The sequence below is a fragment of the Silurus aristotelis genome (genome assembly GCF_946808225.1).
Source record: "Silurus aristotelis genome assembly, chromosome: 14".
Taxonomy (NCBI): Eukaryota; Metazoa; Chordata; class Actinopteri; order Siluriformes; family Siluridae; genus Silurus; species Silurus aristotelis.
The window spans coordinates 6,977,721-6,995,429 of NC_139587.1; the positions used below are offsets into that span (position 1 = coordinate 6,977,721).

A 17,709-nucleotide genomic window follows, 5' to 3' on the forward strand; every position below is an offset into this window, starting at 1 on the left:
TTACACTTTACTTATACACACAAGGGCACACTTTGAACTCTGAAATATTTCTTAGAAGGAGAAGACAATCTTGGAGTCCCAGCAAGCAGTCCTGAAGAGGACGAGCTCTCTGACGGACCTAAGCCACGCACACGAGGAGACGGAAGTGGAGTTTCTGAAGCTGCAAGTCAACGAACAGCGCAACGTCATTGAGGAGCTCACTCAGGTCTACTACTAGGATTACAGCTACTACTACTTCTACAACCACACACATATTAGAGATGTGTATGAGTCATTTGAATGTACTTCTGAATGACTCTTTATATGTGGAGTGAATTTTGATCTAGTTGAACGAATTAGACATTATCTCAAGGTTATCTGTCACATGTGTAGAGGTTATGACTAGGTCATCATCATGGGGTGTGTGTGTGTTTGTTAATTGGTCTCAGATTATTATTATTACTGTGTAGTAATCAGCGTTGTTTGTTAATAAGGATGCTTGCCTGATTATCAAGGCCTATTCAGGGTTTTTTCCAAACCTCCCTCTCTTTTCTTCAGTCTGTTTATACTCACAGTCTGGGCTAAATTGTAGCCGAATATTCAATGCATACATTCAGTGTATATATTATATTACAATATATTACTATATGAACAAAACTGACATTTTTCTTTGTTTTCAGGAGCGTGATAGAATGATATTTAACAAAAAGAACAAGAGAAAAAATATCAAACTGCCAAAGGTGAGTAGATCTCACACACATTTACTCAAGTCTTGCATTACTGTAGCCAAAGAAAGTTGTGCTTGGATTATGGTGTGTTTTGAGCTCTGTTGGGTGCGTGTGTATGTTCAGCCAGTCCGTGCACTGTCACTAAGCAACCGTCTTCTCCGAGGGATGTGTGAGTGTGTATGTGTGTGTGTGTGTGAGAGGGAGAGACAGATTGTGAGAATGAGAGAGGAAAAAAGAGGTGACGTTTACACTTTTGGGAATTGAAAGTCCCTTTCTAACTCGCACACTCAAATCTTATTACAATGTTTGTCTTTCTTACATACGTGGTAGATTCATTCTTTCTTTCTTGGCAGTTCATATAAGAAATGATAAAGATAATTTATGCATAAAAAAGTTAACGCTATACAAATAGGGATTTAAAAAAAATTTCAATTAAAAAGAAAGAAAATGCATAAATAAAAACAATCTTGATACTAACCAAGAGATCAAATATGGATGTGTGTGTGTGTGTGTGTTGTGTGTGTGTGTGTGTGTGTGTGTGTGTGTGTGTGTGTGTGTGTGTGTGTGTGTGTGTGTGTGTGTGTGTGTGTGTGTGGTGTGATGTTGGGTGGGGTTTGCTTGTTCATCCCTGGCTGTTGCTAAGGAGGTGGAGCCTGAACACTGTAAGCTCAAACATCAGACATCATCAACACAATCCCCATGTACTCATTAATACAAAACCAACACATCTGTGAAGAGAAACTTCATTGCAAAAAGCTATGGACAGATTATGATCGAGATCACTACAGAGATCGAGGTGTAATTTTTCACGATTTGACTGGAATCTGGAATAACATTTTGGGATATTTAGGACTATCCATATAACCCTTGATTGAACATACACACATTCACATACACATACACACAAACACAAATCAATATGCCTGAAATTTTCTTGTTGGTCCTTTACTTGTCATCCTTCATTTGTCTGTGTGCACTGGTATGCCTGTATTTCTCTGGCTGTCAGGAGATGACCTACAAACATGATGGTAAGAGTTCACAGTGAATTATTGGCTCAGAGGTTTTAGATTTTGTGCTAGTTTTAGAACAGTGTGTGTATATGTTGTTTTGATAGTTGCTTATTTGTACTGGTGTCGCACCTCAATAGAACATATAAGTCAGTTTCTAAAATAATGTCCCAACAACGTTTTCAAAACCTATGCAGTGTTGTTTTGCTCCACATTGTTTCCCAGTAATACGGAAACTAACGCTAGGGAAACGTTTTTGTGCTAATGTTTCTACAATGTTGCAGGTGAATGTCTCCGAAAACAAGACCCCACTCAGAAAACGTTAATTAGATGTGATGATGTGGGACCAGTTCTGCATTCTACACAACCATTTAATAACGTAAACTGTTTCACTCATTTTCCTTTCTTTTAGAGGCGTGTTGTGGAGACATATTTTGGATTTGATGAGGAGTCTGTGGATTCAGAAACATCATCTTTGACATCGTACAACACAGACCACACCCCGGCCACTCCAGAGGAGGAACCTGAGGAGGTAAGTAATCCATATCAGAGTTCATATTATAGGGTTCCAGGCTAAGCAAAACCTAGATGTTTGTTGGTCTGGACAAGCCCACCAGATGAACAGCCAAAATAGATGAAAAAATGTCTCTGGGTCACTGATTTACTGCCTTCCCTGTCTGCCTCATAGTCAGTTTGGTACATAGCAAACATTTATTTTTTATTTTTTCGCTTTATTTTTGTAGAGAATGCTAATCAGTTTGTAATTCAATATCATTTTTTCAAATGTCTCTTTTCTTTAAAATACCTTTACATTTTTAGTATTTTGTAGTATTTATTGCATGCCTTATTGCCTATGTTTGTGGATACTGTGCTGTGGATAAATTTCCCATTGGGATGAAAAAAGTTATCTATCCATCCATCCATTAATCCATCCATCCATCCATCCATCCATCCATCCATCCATCCATCCATCCATCCATCCATCCATCCAACATCTTTTGTAGAAATTGTAGAATTTCCTTGTGTACATAAAAATATTAAAATTCATTTCTTAAAATTCTGGAGTTTTCAGACTATACAAAGTAGAAATGTCTAAATTTCACAATGTGACAATTACATTTTTATGAACAGTTTGGCCAACATTTAGGTACCAAATATTCCAGCATTGTCATACGGTACATTTAGAAATAGGTACCGATGGGACCAAGTCAAATTCTAATGGATGTACAACCGTACATGTCTGGGGATCCAAAAGAAAACAAATTTGTGAGCTTTTTGTATGGGATACATGTTGTTTTTCTTTGTTTTTCAATCAAATCAAAACTAGTCAATCATGAGGATCATGGGTTGATGAATGAGGTTGAGGGCAGGTAGAACGTTTTCATTAAGTGTTCAGCTGCCCAGTGATGCAGCAAAAGCAACAGTTGCATGATGCAGTGTCTTCATGTGTTAGTTTAACCCTCTCTGGTTGGTAACCAGCTAGTCGGTGGAGATGGTCTACAGGTTCTCTTCTTGGTACCTATACATCTAAAAAATCTTTTTCAGTAAGAACTAAAAATGTGTAATCACAATTTTATTAGTACATATTAGGGCTGTGTGAAATATTTAATCGCATGATTGTCATGAGTTCACTTAAACGCACATGTTTATCTGTTCTAAATGTATCTTAAATTTATAATTTTTTTAAACTCTAACATGGGCATGGACAAATATGGATGCTTTATGCAAATGTTTGTTTATTATTAGTGAAACCATGTTCAACATAGACCTTAAAGACAAAATACACTTGTAAATGTTTTAAAGTGACTATGGTGTTTTAAATGATTTAAATCATCAGGACAACAAACAGAACTTTTGTTTCCACACGGACGGTTTGGATTGCCGGACATGTGCATCATGTTTGCTTGTTTTGAGACTTGGCGCCTCCGTAAAAAACAAATGTTTAGTGATTAAAAAGGTGTAATTGTGTTGTGCTGAAGGGTTTAAGTTCACCTCTTTTATAATTATTTATATTTTTTATACAAATGGTCAAACAGAAATGCGCACTTCATTAATAGCGAATGAATCAAATTTTTGCCGTTAAAACGAATTTGCCGTTACGCGACATTAATGCGTTATTTTTGCCAGCCCTAATATATATGTTCTGTTTTTTATTTGTGATTGGTCAGGCTTTTTCCAGAGAGGAAGCAGAACTTCGTTTTCGACAGTTGACACGAGAATACCAGGCTCTTCAGCGAGCGTATGCAATCCTCCAAGAGACCACTGGGCCGCTTGACCCTGAGAGAGACTGCAGGGTATGATCTAGGGTTAGATGGCTACTTGTACCCAAGACAATTGTATCCAGCATTCCCCGTGCTGCATGCATAAGCATGTGTACTTTAATTTCGCTATCTGTTTTTTGTTTATTTATTTATTTGCAAGGTTAAATTCAATTTACCAAGCAGTAAGGCAATAATAAAACCTAGTACTAGTATGTTGTGTTGCCATTCATCATATTGCAAATTAATCACAGCCAGATGACCATTGAAATGGTGGATTGGAAGTGCAAACTTTGCATGCATTGAGAACCTCTCATTCGCAAGCACCATTTTTATAAGCAGATTCCTTTCTGTGCTTAAAGAGGTATTATTCAGTATAACTCTGGAGCACCGTTCTCAGAAGTGCATTGAGATTACATTCTTGATCAAATATAACTCCTTGGTTGGCAGCAAAATGTCGGGCCTAATGCCTACCACAGCTACAGTTCCTGAATAAAAACTAAAGTCAGGTGGCTGGTAGCATATTTAAATAACACATACTTACTCATGTAAGTTCTATGTAATATTTAAGTAAAATAAATGAAGAAGTGAGGCTACGGCTGATAGATTTATGCAGCCCATCATTGAAAGTTGTATCAAGTCTGTACAATAGTGTGCATTTAATGTCATCTATTTAAGATTGCATCACTGAAAAAGGTGGATTAATGTCTCCAGCACATATTTTTCAACATCCCTGTGAAGAAACTAGACCACAAACATTTTTGTGAAACATTAATGATTGATGGCTCCTGATCTATTGACAGACTTTAGATTCTGGAATTCATAGAAGAAATCATGAAAGGAACTAAATATATGTCTTTCAGTGATTTTTCTTTTGTGTATGAGTAATAGGTATACGCATCATTATATGCATTTTAACAATAAGAATTTTATAGAGCCGCCAAAGTATACATTAAAAAAGAAACCACCTTTACATACCATCCAGTTTCACCACACAATTAAGCTATTGCACGCAGACCCAAATGAAGCTGTGTGTCTTCAGTCTGCCATAGGCTGGCTCTCTGATTGGCTCTGTGCTCTGTCCGTCAGACGCGGGAGCAGCTGCAGGCGGAGCTGAACTCCTGCCAGGCGAGGAATGCTGACTTGGAGAGGAGCCTGGCAGAGAAGGGGCAGGTAAAGGACAAAGTGAATGGGAAGAAGAGGCACTTGGCAACTGACGTCCTGCTCTGCTCTCATTGGCTTTGCTGCTTGTCTGTATGGCAACAAAATTTGTATGCTGGCACCATGTGCAGACAGTCTGGCACGAAATCGTGTAATGTTACGTGCTCAGCAGCTCAGTCCTAATGCACGTATAACGTATTACTGAGGCCTAAACAGAATGGTTATTGATCATTATTTATTCAGTCTAATCCATAATGGCAAGTATTACTGTCAACTGTTACAGATAAGCAAAGTTCATAAAAATATCATTAGAGAAAACACCGGACTCGTACGATTCTGGTTTTTTATTCATCACATTTCGCCACAGTGTATTTTAAATCAGATTTGTTGGGATGTCTGGGTGGTCAGTACACTGACCTACTTTTGTACATGTATGATTCCCGAGCCATCTCTTTAATACATATTACAGTGCATGCTTTCTAATTGATTCATTTGCATTTCTTTCTTTTCTTTAGCTATTATTCTTTTTATAACATGCTAATGTTTTTTTTGCACGCTTCATAATAAACTGTGGCTACTGCACTATCTTTAGGGCATATTTAATTTGCGATACGTTTATCTATGTCTGTATTGGTTGTATATAAGTTTTGTGAAATTTGAATCCATGATATTTTGATTTTAGATGCATAGTGTGCATTTGTGTGTGTGTAATGCAGGACTCAAAGTGGGTGGAAGAGAAGCAGAATCTCATTAGGATTATTCAGGAACTAAGAGAAAAGGTATTTCCTCTTCTGACATGCGCATTCCTTCGCTACGTATTCAGAGAAACCGTGTGTCTATTGTATGTTTGTGTGCGTTTGTGTGAAATAGATAGAGTTACTGAAGCAATCCGAGTTGCAGTTGCGCTCCGAGGTGAGGGACACACAAGACCAAAATGAGCTGCTGGAGTTCCGCATACTCGAACTGGAAGTAAGAGAATCCCATGTTCCCACGGCAACAACCCGGGGTGTCCGAACCCCACTTCTGTCTGCATGAGCCAAACATGTAGATGGCTATAAACGCATATGTGCACACACAATGCCCTCACACACATTTGCACTGCATCCTTTTTTTACGTTAAACATTCCTCCCTTTCATTTTGTTATTCCGTTCAAATAATGTACATTTATTGTTTTCTTCAGTTGAATAGAAAGTGGAATAAAATTGATTTGAATCGAGCTCCTTACCATTTTTTGACTCCACTTCCCGCATGTTATTTCTGTGTCCTGTATGCATGAGTGGTTGTGTTGCGTGGATATGTGCTCGTGTGCACGCATTTGTCTGATCAACATTTTTATTTTTATTTTTAGACATAATCATTTCGGAGTCACACATACTTTTATTTTATTCTATAAAAATACATTATTTGTAAGAATCAGATTTTCATTTCTAAGTTAGGCATGTGTCAGTATTCCATTTTGTATTATACTAATAGCATAATACAATAGAATATCATATTCACCCATATTTTCACGTAAGTATGCCAGATTCTATGAAATTGTATACAGTTTTGATTTGACCAAAGTGGTGAGCACAAATTATAAGGTCAAAGATACTATATGTGAAACATCACACCCAAATGTGATTATTGTATATCACATTACAAGACCATAAGCAGTAATTTGCTGCTTTGCTGATTTAAAAGCCTCCACTTGGTTTTGAAATTCCTGTTTTTGGGGATTTGTGCTCAGCTATAAGAGCATTCAGTTGGTCAGAAGCTGATGTCAGGTATGAAGGTCTGGTGCGCAGTCGACGTTCCACTTTATCACAAAATTTTATTCTGTGCAGGCAACTCTAATTATTTTTCTTCCTCCTTGGCAAATTATATCTTCATTGACTTTTTTGTGCATGGAGACAATGTATTTACTGGAACATAATTGGGCTTTTTAGTGAAATCATTTAATTCAATTAGATTTTATTTGTATACTGCTTTTAACTGACATTGTCATAAAACCAGTGGTGAAAGTTGCAAGAAAAAAACTCCCTGAAATGGTAAGAGGAAGAAAATTTTAGAGGAACCAGACGCAAAGGAGAACCCATCCTAATCTGGGTGATAATGAATGTCTATTTATTATAGATTAGATTTTTGGACAGAAATTTGGACAAAGCACATAAATAATTGTGATGATCTATATACTTTTGGTTTTATAGTATATGTGAGTGGATTAATTTTAGTAGATAGTAACATACATGCTGATTATCTGTTGTTCACAATTGCAAGATATGATTAGAAAATATTACAATTGATAGCCCCTATTACTGAGTATGAGCATTTAGTGGAAAAAATCCCTTGATTGAATAACCTGGTCCTTATATTCAGGTAGTCAACTGTACCATTCTTTTGGCACATTGCAGCAACCCCAGATCATAGCACTGCCCCCACAGGCTTGTACGGTAGGCACAAGTCATGATGGGTGCATCATTTGTCCGCCTCTCTTCTTACCCTGATGTGCCCATCACTCTGGAACAGGGAAAATCTGGACTCATCAGACCACATGACCACCTTCCATTTCTCTAGAGTTCACTCTTTATGCTCCCTAGCAAATTAAAGCTTTTTTCCCGAATCGCCTCACTGATAAGTGTTTTTTTTTCAAGGCTACACAGCTGTTTATTCCCAATCCCTTGAGTTCCTTTCACGGTGTGCATGTGGAAATGCACATAATTTTACTATTAAAAATAGCTGTCAGTTCTACTGTTGTTTGTTTACGATCTGATTTCACCAAACGTTTAAGCGATCGCCGATCACGTTCATTCAAGACTTTTTTCCGACCACATTTCTTTTTCGAAGATGATGGTTCCCTATTATCCTTCCAGTTTTTAATAATGTGTTGGACAGTTCTTAACCCAATTTTAGTAGTTTCAGCAATCTCAGATGTTTTCTTTGCTTGATGCACGCCAATAATTTGACCCATCTGAAACAGATTTTCCATGACCACAGGATGTGTTTTCCAACATGGTTGTCATGACATGGTTGAAATGAGAAGCTACTCACTGCATCAGTTGGGGTTAAATAACTTGTTGCCAGCTGAAACATTATCATCTATGCAGTTATTATTCAATGGAAAGCTTTTACCTATTTGCTTAGTTAAATCCAGGTGGTGGGCAGTGTATGTTTGTGTGTATGAGAGATCGATTAATTGTGTCTAAGTCTGTCTAGAAAAAAAAGGTTTATCACTATAATTATTACTTCCTTACTTACCATGTTTTTTTCATTATTATGATAAACCAATTACCTAGTGTCAGGGTTCACCCTGCTTCTTCTCCGGTGCGTGCCCCACTCGCCCGGAGTGTGCATTAAAGTCTGTTTGCTGTGCCTCGGCTTCCGCCTCGCTCACTTACGCCTGACACCTAGATACATATAATTTTTTATGTATTTATTTATATATAAGGGTTATAGCATCATTTACACAGCATGCCCAAAAAAAGCAATAACAAATGAAAACAATTATGTAGAACATGTAGGTCAATCCAAAAACATACAGATATAGTCCCTGAGAAACTGTAAAGCATACACTATATGGACGAAATTTTGTGGACACCTGACCATAAGATTTGTATGTGTATATGGAAAGATGTTCCACTAGATTTTGTAGCCGTGTTGGTGGAGATTCGTGATCATTCAGTCAAAGGCTGTTAGTAAAGTCAGGTACTGATGTATGGTGAAGAGGCTTGGGCTGAAGTCAGAGTTTCAAATCTTCCCAAAGGTGTTCGATATGGAGGTCAGAGCTCTATAGCAGATCACTCAATAGCAGATCTTCCATTCCAATCCATGTAACCATATCATCATGAAGCTCACTTTGTGCACACAGACATTGCCATTCTGGAACATGTTTGGGTCTCCTAGCTCAAGTGAATAAAAAATGTAATCCTACAGCATCCAAATACATCCTATACAATTTTGTGAGCTCCAGTCAGGTGTCCCAATACCTTTGTACATGTAGTGTATAGTGTAGTGTAGATTTTGCTCTCACTGATACCTATAAGGATAAGGCACACCAGAGTGTGCTGTTATATTCTTATTATTGTATTACATTCCTGTTATACCACTATTAATGCCATACTTCGGCAATTTACAGTTACATGTATGTGAAGCATTTCTCTCGCTCCAGTTTATATTTTTCTCATTTGAATTTAATACGATTTTAGAACTTTCCAATGTTGGCAACTCTGATTTGTTACTTTGATACTGATACTGGAGACTTTTTCCAAATATGCAAAAACTTCACCATATTGAAATTACACATTTTAAAGCATAAGTCACAATGATTCAGCTACTATAGAATAGCCAGATGATAATGTCTTGGAATAAAAAGATCAATATAAACACAACATTTGAATTACAGCTAACAAAAGTTACATAGAGCTGTGATTTATTTGTAAAAAATTAATTAGCACATTTTAACCAATTGGATTTAAGATTATAACAGGACTGTGGTTTAATACACTACATGGACAAAAGTATTGGGACACGTGACATTTTTTTGCCATATGTGGTTCTTCTCCAAACTGTTACCACAAGTTGGAGGCACACAATTGCATAGTATGTCTTTGGATGTGGTATAAAACATTTTTTTGTTTACTTGAACAAACCCAAACCTTCCCAGCATAGCAGTGCCCCTGTGCACAAAGTGAGCTCCATGAAGATCTGATATACATGGTTTGGAGAGGACCTTAAGTGGCCTGCTATAGAGCTCTGATCTCAACCTTACTGAACATCTTTGGGATTAATTGGAACACTGCGTGCACCCCAGTCCTCCTCACCTCACCTACATCAGTACCTGACTTTACTAACACCCCTTTGACTGCTGATCACAAATGTCAACAAGGAACCCTTGAAAATCTAGTGGAACATCTTCCCAAAAGAGTGAAGCGAATTATAAGAGCAAATTGGAAGTAAATGTGGAATGCGATTCCCAAAAATTCCAAATTCTTCAAAAAATTTTTGCAATATAGTGTGTGTTTATAATAGTTTATAAGAGACTGAATCATATTAAAAACACCAGTAAACAAAATTATTGTTTCATACACTATCATATACCATATTATATTCGTCTCTATTACTTTTTTATACGTTAGTAAATTATATATTAATAAATGAATTCTAAGTTTAAAAAGAGAAATAATGGGTTTATACTAATATACACTGTAATTATATGTGTATCCAGACTAGGAAATTGGAGCGTAAATGTCCATCATCTCTAGACCAGTTTTGTGTTTTACCACTAGGAGAGGGAGCGGCGCTCTCCTGCCTATAACTTGCACATCTCTGCCATGGAAAACAGCAGCAGCCTGCAGCTCCACTGCCAGCGGGAGGGTATCAAGGTGCAAACACCTACATTCAGCTGCATACACATGCAGGTACACTGCAAGCGCAGCTGCTATAATGATACAGATGTGTTATATGTCGTGAGGTGACACCCTCGCAGTTACCTATTGTAAGTAGTATAATCTGTTACTATATATAGGCTTCTGTAAATAGTAACAAATTATGCACAGTATAACAACAAGCCATGAACAGTTTCCTATGCCATGCAAAGGTAACTCTGACATGACCCTGAATGACCTTCTTGTTTTTTTTTTTACTACACTTTTAGGATGTCATTATACCTGAACTGATGAAAAAATTGGACATCCTGGGTGACAATGGGGTAAGACAGTTTGTCAGTTGTGTCCAGGTTCATTTACACTACGGTACTTAAGTTCTTCATCATTTCAACATTTCCTCTATTTCTCTCAGAACTTGCGAAATGAGGAGCAAGTCACTGTGATCCAGGCGAGCACCGTGCTGTCTCGCTGTGAGAAGGTATCACACCACTAATACTGTGGCACCCTCTATCTGAAACCTTTGGCCCTGCGCTATTATTTTAACTAATTTCTGACTAATTACCTACCAAACATTTAGTTGTTTAGTGACCCATATAAATCTCAGGGCTTTTTAAAAAAAATTCCATTTATATTTTGTAGCCAATGTGAAATAGAAATCAGAGTTTTTCTTTTTTAATTCATTTTTGTTATTTTTAATGGCACGTTTAGAGCCATCTCTGATCTCTGGGTAGGGAATGAATGGCCTTCATGCCTGCACTGTTAACAATTCATGTGCTCTTCCAACCATGCTGAGCTTCTCTATTACATTGCAAGAGCAGCAGTGTGAAAAGGTGCAATAGCTGGGTTCACACAGTTCAGAGGTTATTCTAAGTTCATCAGGGACAACAACCATTTAAAACACACTTAAACTTGTCATTTACAGTCTGAAACTCTCAGGTTTCCAGTATCTGTACAATACTTTTCCAATGTCATTTTTTCCAATAGAAAAAAAACTGTAAATAGTGTTAATAAATTTGTTAAGAAATTAATTAAGAAATGTTTAGTTTTTTGTGCCTAATATGATTGTTATTTCAAAATAATTAAAACACTAACCAAACACATTTTGTCACATGGCATCCAGCTCTTATTTCTACCTCAATGGCAATATGTGTCTTAGCCAAGCAAAGCCTTTCACATTGACATTTTATACTGTGTGTAGTTCCATAAAACTACAGACTTTACTAACCTAAAATATATTTTCCCAACATGTATCAGTTCAGGTTCAAGTATTTTCAGCTCTTATTAACACCAAAAGTAAAAAGGGGAATATTTATTTTGTTTCATTCCAATTGCATTTAAAGACATCCAACAATTACAAGACAATCTACTGATGGATAAACAACATTATTGCCCTTAAACATTAATGGATTAAACTGTATGTCTCATTATCATCTCGTCATGATGATCTCGACAGATCTCTATTCATGCTGGGAAAATCATCACTGAGAAAATGGCACTTTGCATTTATTTATCGTAAAGCAGGATAATTACAGATGGTAATTAAAGACTAAAAGTAGCCGAAGTAAAAACCATTTTGACATTGTTAAATTTTTGAAGTTGAGATAAATAATTATATTGCAGAATAACTCAATTTTATATATATATATATATATATATATATATATATATATATATATATATATATATATATATATATATATATATATATAAAGTTTGGTTACATTTTTTCTAGAATTCAGTCAAAGAAACCAACTGTTTCTCTTAGTACTACACACATACACACACACACACACACACACACACACACACACACACACACACACACACACACACACACACACACACACACACCTCTTATTTTTTTTGTTTTTTACTTTTACCCACGTGGTGCTGGAAAATCTTAAGAGGCGGCTCGAGCCGAAGAAGCAATTGCTAAAAAATGAAAAAGAACATGAGGGTTAAAAATAGTATTAGTGTTTTATGATGGATTATGATTTCTATGGTTCACTACCATTACTGCCTACACATCTTTCTCTCTCTCTCTCTCTCTCTCTCTCTCTCTCTCTCTCTCTCTCTCTCTCTCTCTCTCTCTCTCCTTGTATATCTTTCTGTAGTGGCTGAAACAAATAGACAGCACTGAGGCAGCACTTACACAGAAGATGATTGATCTTGAAAACGAAAAGGTGGGGTCCTCTTTAGAAAGGTGCCAGTGTGCTGATGTGGTGTAATATGACTGAATCTTACTGTCTCCTCACATTTAATAATAAAAACAGCTCTGTGGATATGAAGTGAGACATTGCGTTTATCTTACATACTTCATCTCCTGATGTCCTGACAGGAGCTGTTTAGTAAGCAGAAGGGTTTTTTAGAAGAGGAGCTAGACTACAGAAAACAGGCTTTGGACCACTCCAATTTGGTAAGTTCTTTCTTGTTGGAAATTTGGTCAAGCCATAATAAGTGAAACAAAGTTTGTCTAAAGCTAATGTTGATGATGTCTGTAATTTAGAGGGTGCAAGAGCTGGAGGCAACACTCTATGCTGTGCTGCAGCAGGATCCACATGGCCGACTGGGTGAGAGTTTGAGCGAGAGGCAAAGGGAAGAGCTGGCAGAGTCTATGGAGGCGGTGCGGAGGCAAATCCTCAGACAGAGCCGCCATGCTGACACGCTAATCTTACAGCAGCGCATGGAGCTCCTCCAGTCTGCACAACAGGTTTGTGTATATGTATGCTTACCAAAATTATAGGCTACATTGCAAGTTTAGGCCATCTGTTAGCCAGCAACATATATACAGTAGAACCATATATACAGTATGTATATATAGTTCTACATAGAGAAATAGCCACAACGTTAATACAGTTACCTGTCTTATTAAAAATGTATAATACATTGTTCTAAAATAATTTCAGCATCTACTTTATGACTCTGTAGCTCTGAGCTGTAGTACATTCTGTAAACTTCAATAGATCCGTGTATGGATCATCACCACAATAATGTTTTTAAAATAACCATTTTGTCTTGCTGTCACTTAAACAATATCACATAAGCAAGCATGCAGTCATATTTTCATCCCTCTTTCCTTTTCATTTCCATGATGAGCCTTTTGTCAGTTAAAAGCCAAATGTTACAGTATGTCACCAGCAGTGGTGGCGAAGTACACAAACCATGTACTTGAGTTGACGTAGAGATACAGTAGGTAAAATATTACTCCAGTAAAATTGCTCTCCTAAAACTTTTACTTAGGTAAAAATACTAAAGTATTTGCCTTTAAATGTACTTAAATATCCAATGTACATGATTTATGATGGCTATAATGTTCCTATTACCATTTTTGTCACAAGACTCTTGCTTATTCAACTCAATTTATATAAAAAGGATCTAAAATTACTTTTAGCCACCAGTCGATTAATAGAATGATATAAGACAATTTCCTTTGGAACCAAATTAAATAACAGTATCTGAGCGCAGGAATTTTTGGTTTAAGGTTCATTTGTATTATTAATCCTAAAATGTTCTGCATGCTGTTAATCTAACACTGAACTGTATGTTGGTAATAAGTAGATACCACCAAGTGGCAATCAATACAAATTCAAAACAGAGCGTGCAATAAATAAATAGGAACGACTGATTTCGCAAAATGTAGTTGAGTAAAAAGTAAAATATTTGACTTTAAAATGTAGTGAAGTTAAAGTCTCCCCAAATGGGAATTCTTTAATACACCCCTTTGTGTTTGCATGTAAAATAATTAATTAATTAAAAAGTTAATTAATAAAATAAAATAAATATTTTTTATAAAAATGTACTAAGATGCTCATTTGTGGACCTTCTGAATGTGTTTGAATAGATTAGCTGTGCTCTCTTCTTTTAATAATCATTGGTATGTATTTCCTTTCTCTGTCCCACAGAGGATCAGAGAGTTGGAGGACAAGATCGATATGCAGAGACGACAAATCAAAGAGATTGAAGAGAAGGTGTGTATGGATGCAGTAATATTCTACTTGTATTCAGATGTTCCTAGTATTAAGAACATTTATGGAAAGTGGATTAATTATGATCACTTATAGAATTTGTGAATGACAGTTCCTGAAAAGTGTTCGTGTTTCTCTAAAAATGTACTTCTCCTTTTTTCCCCCTCTCTCCCGTTCAAATTTTTATGTTCATTATGATTTACAGTTTTTATTCCTGTTCCTGTTTTTCTCTCTAGCGTTTATTCTCTGGCCTTAAACACACAAATACACAAACACACACACATACTTATTCTTTTTTACACACACACACACACACACACACACACACACACACACACACACACACACACACACACACACACAAGCACACACACACACACACACACACACACACACACACACACACACACGGGTGCAGTATCTGAATGGAAGTAATGAACTCCTGTTTTGCCCACTGAACTCTGGTCAAACATTCCTCAGTTATTTTATGATCTTTTTGATATTTTTATGCATTTCCAATGAATCAACAATGAGAACAACAATAGTGGAAAAAACAACAAAACACATCCAGGTAAAGCTGCTCCTCTCAGTCTCTCAAGTAAAAATCAAAAGATATAAAATAATATAATTTTAACTCAAATCTTTGTTAAAGGTATTAATACACACATCAACACTTGTCTAAATATCTGCTTTTAGTTTCAATAAATAAAGTTGTATTTTCTTCATGTTGCCTGTCATTTATTTTATCACAAGCCCATTGGTAAAATACACTCTACTTTCTGATACCTGCCAAGAGTTTTGGAGTTATTTAGAGTTATGTTTCAATACTTTTCTGTTTACTGTGGTTGTAAAAAGTACCCGTAAAGAATGTTCCCCATTTTGATGTGAACATTTGGCACTTTACAACTAAATTCCATCTTTTGTGAATGCAAAATTAAGTTTATTAGTCTTTAATTTTTCAGTTAGTAGTGAAGTGGAAGCTCAGTGGTTAAGACTCTGGGTAACTGAACAGGTCATGGGATCAAGCCCCAGTACCACCAAGCTGCCCCTCTTGGGCCTTCTTGGTGTGACTGGGATTTGAACTAATGACCTTTAGTCCCAAAGCCTTAGCCACTTAGCTCACAATGGTACATAAATCTTTTTTTCCTAGTAAAGGGGCATATTTTGAAATGATTGTTTGTAGTAATCATCTATATAGAGTGAGTAAGTATATAAAATACTGAACTATTCTTCTGAACTCAAAGTGTAGTGGCCTAGTTTAGCACTGCCACCACTAGAGTGTAGAAGACAAAATGATCATGTTGTTTCATTCATACAGGCTAAATGTTCAGGGAAACAAATATTCTGAAACAAGATGATATAATTGCAATAGTACAAGAAAACGTTTAGACAAAAAGTGTTGTTTTTTTTTTTTTTTTTAAGAAAGAGAACAACAACTAAAGAAACCCTTAAAACGGTGAGTTCTGTTTAGGAGTGTAAGATGCAGTTGTAGAGCAGCCAAAAAAGGAGAGAAACACCAGTGGGAGTGAGACCTCTGAATGTGCTCTTACTCATCAACACACACAGAGAGTGAAAGTGGGCATGTTTTTAAAGCTGGTGGAGACCAAATGTCCATGGATTGGAATATCTGACAGTTATGACCTTGTAGGGACATTTGTTTAGTACCCAAGAGGAATGGTTGTGGAAGTTTTTATTTTCAGGAAAAAAAATACAGTTATAAAGGTTAAGGCCTAGGTTGGTTTGAGGTGTAGGTATTGCAATAATTAGCTGCATGTTCAGAATAGTAAGACAAGTGATGGAATGAATGAGTGAGTAAACAAACGAGTGAGCATTTAGCGAATTAATGATTTTGAGCCTGAAAAGTAATCTCAGGCACAGTCTGAACAAACAATACAGACAGAAATAGAATGATAGGCAGAATGGCTGGATTTTTTAAAATCCACTTGATTAAACAAAGACAGCAGAGAGCGAGAAAAAAAGATTAAGATATTAAAGATGCTATGAATGAATGTAAATTGTTAGCTAAACAAAACAGGAAGCAATTCCGCCAAGGCTACTACGCAAAAATAGGTTTTGTGAATAGAAAAATTAATTAGCATAAGAAGTTACCAAAAAACCACAGAAATCCATGTGAAATGCATATAAAGAGCAACACATTGCAGGTGCCATCTGCCATGTGTATTCTTATCTACAATCAGAAGCTTGGTACGGAGTGCAGACCCCATCACAGACTATGCCAAATCCTAATAATCACCTCAGATTCTTGCATGCATAATTTATCATTAAGTCTTAAGCCGTTCTTTTCTGTTCTCCCGATTTCATGTCTTTATTTAGCTACGCGGATTTTGTGCCAGTTTAGTCACAACCAGTCCTCAGTTAAGTAGGCGTCTTCTCACACAACAGTACCAACAAGCTGCCAAGGCGAAGAGGCCATGCCACACACAAACCCTGTCACACGACCCTGATTGGCTGATATACTGCATGATAACGAGAGCACGGCCAACTTTCCATGTGTATGAGAGATAAGAAATGAGCAGAGAGCTTACAGGAAAGTTTTCAACAAATAAATTGTTCAACAAATGAAATGTTACTCCATATCTTACTCTACAATGACTTGATTTTGCACTGGCGCTATGAGACTAATGTACAGTGTCTATCAAATGAAGGAAATTTATTTGAACCAATATCTTTTCCATCTAAACTCCTTAATATCTTCATATTTTGCTTAATTGCTCAATTTGCAGTCTCCACTTACATACTTAGGTTTAAATAAGTAAAGACATTTTGATTTGCCTATCAGCTGCTCCAGTATTCCCAACCTAAACACCTTTCCTTTTTTTTAACCCCCCAGTGCATCCCAGATTTATTTCATTTTTTTATGTAACCAGCCCCAAAAACATAATTGTAAAATTAAAGTATTCAGATGTTATAAATTGTCTATTATTGTCAATTATAAACATCAGTTTTCTGAATTTTAAAATGTTTTAAAAACCAGGAAGCTACTTTCCCAGATTAGTCATATTAGAAAGAAATCTTGCCAGGAAGTTACACAGTGCTAATGGTTGAGACGGAATTTGAATTAATTATAGAAGAAGCTAATGTAGAATTGTAATGTAGATCAGGAGTATAGTTATATTTAAATTGGTTTGAGCTTTGTCTTCCAGCATTTTTTCTTTATTCCCAAAATATATGTCAAAATCCTGACAAAAAAACACTCCCACTTTCATTTAAATTTAATTACAGTTCT

General features: G+C 36.4%; 1 protein-coding gene across 7 annotated transcripts in view; it reads left to right on the top strand.

The window, feature by feature from the left end:
• The window catches only part of jakmip1 (janus kinase and microtubule interacting protein 1), a 33,873-nt gene extending 18,686 nt beyond the window's left edge, over positions 1-15,187 (top strand). For 5 of the 7 annotated variants that reach the window (XM_083561485.1, XM_083561489.1, XM_083561488.1 and 2 more), the window contains exons 7-21: positions 56-205; positions 660-719; positions 2,127-2,246; positions 3,883-4,008; positions 5,062-5,145; positions 5,850-5,912; positions 6,004-6,102; positions 10,399-10,530; positions 10,767-10,820; positions 10,910-10,975; positions 12,612-12,680; positions 12,836-12,913; positions 13,004-13,207; positions 14,400-14,465; positions 14,668-15,187. In XM_083561485.1, the coding sequence (XP_083417611.1) occupies positions 56-205; positions 660-719; positions 2,127-2,246; positions 3,883-4,008; positions 5,062-5,145; positions 5,850-5,912; positions 6,004-6,102; positions 10,399-10,530; positions 10,767-10,820; positions 10,910-10,975; positions 12,612-12,680; positions 12,836-12,913; positions 13,004-13,207; positions 14,400-14,465; positions 14,668-14,718 (1,422 nt within the window). In that variant the 3' untranslated portion in view covers positions 14,719-15,187. The remainder of the gene's footprint in view (positions 1-55; positions 206-659; positions 720-2,126; positions 2,247-3,882; positions 4,009-5,061; positions 5,146-5,849; positions 5,913-6,003; positions 6,103-10,398; positions 10,531-10,766; positions 10,821-10,909; positions 10,976-12,611; positions 12,681-12,835; positions 12,914-13,003; positions 13,208-14,399; positions 14,466-14,667) is intronic. The other 2 variants (XR_014536790.1, XM_083561490.1) reach the window with 2 other exon arrangements.
• The last annotated feature ends 2,522 nt before the right edge of the window (positions 15,188-17,709 follow it).